Source organism: Rhagoletis zephyria, unplaced genomic scaffold, assembly GCF_001687245.7.
Source record: "Rhagoletis zephyria isolate East Lansing unplaced genomic scaffold, Rhagoletis_zephyria_1.1 Rzeph_scaffold_01301, whole genome shotgun sequence".
In the NCBI taxonomy this organism is placed as follows: Eukaryota; Metazoa; Arthropoda; class Insecta; order Diptera; family Tephritidae; genus Rhagoletis; species Rhagoletis zephyria.
Window position 1 is genome coordinate 58,196 of NW_016158385.1, and position 3,649 is coordinate 61,844.

General features: G+C 39.4%; 1 protein-coding gene across 1 annotated transcript; it reads left to right on the forward strand.

The window, feature by feature from the left end:
• The first annotated feature begins 1,950 nt into the window (after positions 1 to 1,950).
• Positions 1,951 to 3,151, forward strand: LOC108363542 (uncharacterized). Its single transcript, XM_017616934.1, has 2 exons — positions 1,951 to 2,353; positions 2,409 to 3,151. Exons 1-2 carry the CDS (start codon positions 1,951 to 1,953, stop codon positions 3,149 to 3,151), a joined length of 1,146 nt encoding a protein of 381 aa, XP_017472423.1.
• Positions 3,152 to 3,649: the final 498 nt, after the last annotated feature.

Here is a 3,649-nt window from a genome sequence, read left to right on the forward strand (position 1 = left end):
GTTGTCACACAAAGCGGAGGGACCTACAGTTTTACGCCGACTCCGAACGGCGATTGTATTTTTATGAGAAGCTGTTTTTCATGGCAGAAATACACTCGGAGGTTTGCCATTGCCTGCCGAGGGACGACCGCTGTTAAGAAAAAACCTTTTTCTACATTTTTTGCGATGTTGCTTTGACCAGGGCTTGAACCCAGGCGTTGCGGAGTGGAAGCGCGCACTGCTTACCACTACACCACAGCGGCCGTTTGTTCTATTTAGTTTCTCTTAATTTGGAGTGCACACAATTATTTACATATCTAGTATATTAGAATGAGCGCGGGTACAATAACCACATAACACAAAAAGTTAAGGTAGGTTAGGGTTTTAAATTTAGCTTAAGTCTGGAAAAAAATGTTAGTAATAAGGATAGTAATGAATAATTGTCATTAGAGTTTTACAATTAGGTTATTTTGCGAAAATCATTTTTTTTCCTCTTTCTTTTTTTTTATACTTATATATATACGTATTTAGCTGAATACTTGTAATAAATATCAATATGAATTTGTAAATTTCATATTTTTAGTCTCATTTCTGAAGGGAGTGTGGGAGTAAATTGGGGCTTTATACCAACCACAAAGCCATGGTAGGGTGGGCTAGGTGCAGCAGAGCTAACTAACTGCTGCAGGCTATAGAGATCCTGGGGCTTTCCATTGGAGACAGGTTTATCATTTTAGACGGTTTCCGGTTCTTCTCTAGTGTGCAAATTTCAAAATCTTATCGTGTTAGTGGCGTAAGTGCGGAAGACGGTTGCTTGGTTTATGACCGTGATAATGAACCCCCCGGACTGAAGCGCCGGTGCAAAGAGCGAGTGCACACGCCGCGGTCGTAAGCAAGCGGTGCAAGCAACCCTCCAAAGGTAGCAGACGGACACATAACAATGTAATACTTCTATATAGAGCGAGACAGCCCTGCAAAAATTTGAGGACCAGGTAGTCCACTGGGTCGTAGTTTTAAAGTATGTGCAAAAGTACCAGGTTGCATACTAGTAACTTGTTATGCTTACCTGGACCACTTCAAACGTAAAAGCTGATATATGTGTTGAGAACCACCTCTTCGTGCCCCATCGGCAACATGATACGGCTGCCGAATGTGCCATGGTCCAAAAGGAGTAGTTGTTTAGGTGGTCCCATGTTATGCTGCGGCGGACCAGAAATGGTCCCATGTTATGCAGCGTTGGACCAGAGGTGGTCAGGTCCAATGACATCGCAATGTTAATGTAACCATATTTTCTCCATATATTTGGACCATTTTGGTTACAAGGTAGCATGGTCCTGTACTAGTATTTAACCTAGTCCCACTTTTTGCAGGGAGTCTAGTACTGTTTTTGTCAATGTATTGTGTACTTGAGTGCCGTTTTTGTATATGTGTTGTGTACATGTTTATTTATAAACGTATGTGTTCCTTTTCTTTCGTACGTGTTTATTGATATATCTGTACTGTAGTGTTTTCGGACGGTACTAGCNGCTCCGAAATAGGACTCCTTAAAGACTCATTTATGACTCCAAATGTTTGCTGGGTAGCTCTTACTGCCAATATAGGAGTATTACATATATGCTTTTTTGTATCATGCTTGGATATATCTTTTGGTCTCAAAGTTTGAAATGCCACGGGAACGTGCAAAGTTATATCTTGGGGTATTCATAACGGTGTCGTAAGTGTCGTTTTGTTGTATGTCGTAAACTTTAAACGCCTAAAAAATATATTGAGAGGGCTCGCAAAGTACCATCAAAGTCATATTATGAATTTTCGCAGTGTTAGAAAATAGTTGGTTGTGGTTTTAAGTTCTCTAAACATTTATTTTAGCTTTTAAAGTTTTTTCTGAGTCGTGTCATAATTTTGTTTGTATATTTTCTACATAAAATACGGGAGAAATTTGTATAAAACGTAATTGATTCGCGATATTTTGGTGTTATGTGCGAAATCTACAAACCATGCCCACAACCGTTTGATACCAAATCTAGCAGACAGCTTTCGCTTCTGCTTCTGGATTGCTGGCAACGAGAATATGACGGACGCCCTTATAGAAATTTTCGTTTCAATCTTTTAGACTTTGAAGAACGGATGCGGAGAAAATTTCATCCTGTTTATGATTTCCAGGTTATAGTTAAGTTCTTACAGACACGAAGCCTGTGCACATGCCGACTAAGAGGCATTCGTTTATTGCCGTATGAGCACGAAATACTACAGAGTTTCGTCCAAGGTCTTACGAATATTCGCCTGATTGAACTGCGTTTAATGGATTTACCGACGCGATTTTTCGAGCTGATGAGGGATAACGTAGTACTCATGAGTGTCAAGGACTTAATACTGGAAGGTTAGCTACTGGATCACGATATTTATTTTAACGGTTCAGTATGCATTCATTTCAGGAACTATCCTAACGACACCGGACATCGAGGCTTTATATTTCTTTTTAACAGAGTCGAAAATCCTACGCCATTTGAATGTGGCAAATTGTAGTGTTTCCCAATATGATTTTCCATTACTGGCCGACGGAGTGCATAAGTCAACGTCTTTGCGCAGTTTCGTTTGCAATCGCCTATTGGGTAAACATATGAGTGTGGACACGACCAAGGTTGCCCATATAGTATCCTTACTTATCTGGCAAAATAAACTGGACGAGCTCGAGATGCAGAAATGTGAGATTCAAGCACGCGATATGGAGATAATAAGCAAGTACTTGGAGACACCACAAAGCAAAATGCGAAAACTAAATTTCGCATACAATACAATTGGATCTGACGGTGCTGAATATATCTTCCGCGCGATAGCCCTTAGCAGTACTTTAACACATTTAAATATTGGTAGTAACAATTTGGGCAGCCATGGTGGACGGACGGTAGCGAATTATATACACTGCTGCTACTTTCTTATATATCTCAACATAACATGGAATGGAATCAGTCCTGACGCAATGAATCTTATTTTAACGGCAATGAAAAAGCCTGTTAAACTGCACAGGATTGAAATCTTTGGCAATCGCTTTGATGTCAAGTCTGCTAATATATTGCGGCGGCTCCTTGATGCTGGCGTTGTACCACCGGAGGGAATTGACGTAATATCAATTTACGATGAAAGTATAGCTGATTACCGTGTTACACATTATGATTGAGCATTTAATAAATCCTGTGTGATATATGTATGTAAATTGTTCTTAAAGAATATAACCGACTTTGTTTCGGCGACTGAAGTGTTCTGGCAATTCTGAACAAAATAGTCCATGTAAGCGTAGTTCTAAAATAGATTTCGAGCCTCCATATTTTTAATCTTAGTTATTCATTCCTAATACTACGTTCAAATTGACGAGTTAAATGGGCCTGAACCAGTTAAATGAACCAAACGTGTTTATAAACATGTTAAATCGCATGCAATTATTGTTGGGAAATTTAACCAGTTAAATCATTCAACTCGTTTGAGAACCAGTTCAGCCATATATCGATGGCTGAGTGGAAGTTCGACCTATCTCGGCAGCCAGTTCGAAAACGCTCTATCTCAAAAAACTTTTCAAGAACGCCCTATTTCAGAATTTAATTGAAAAACACCTTATCTCAAAATTCGGTTCAAAAACGCCCTATCTCACTTCAAAATGTATTGAAAATATGCTGATATA

Bases quoted from the DNA above. Each gene is read 5' to 3' on its own strand.
- LOC108363542 (XM_017616934.1), top strand. From the start codon at position 1,951: ATGTGCGAAATCTACAAACCATGCCCACAACCGTTTGATACCAAATCT. The intron at 2,354-2,408 runs GTTAGCTACTGG...CATTCATTTCAG, and splicing joins CAAGGACTTAATACTGGAAG to GAACTATCCTAACGACACCG.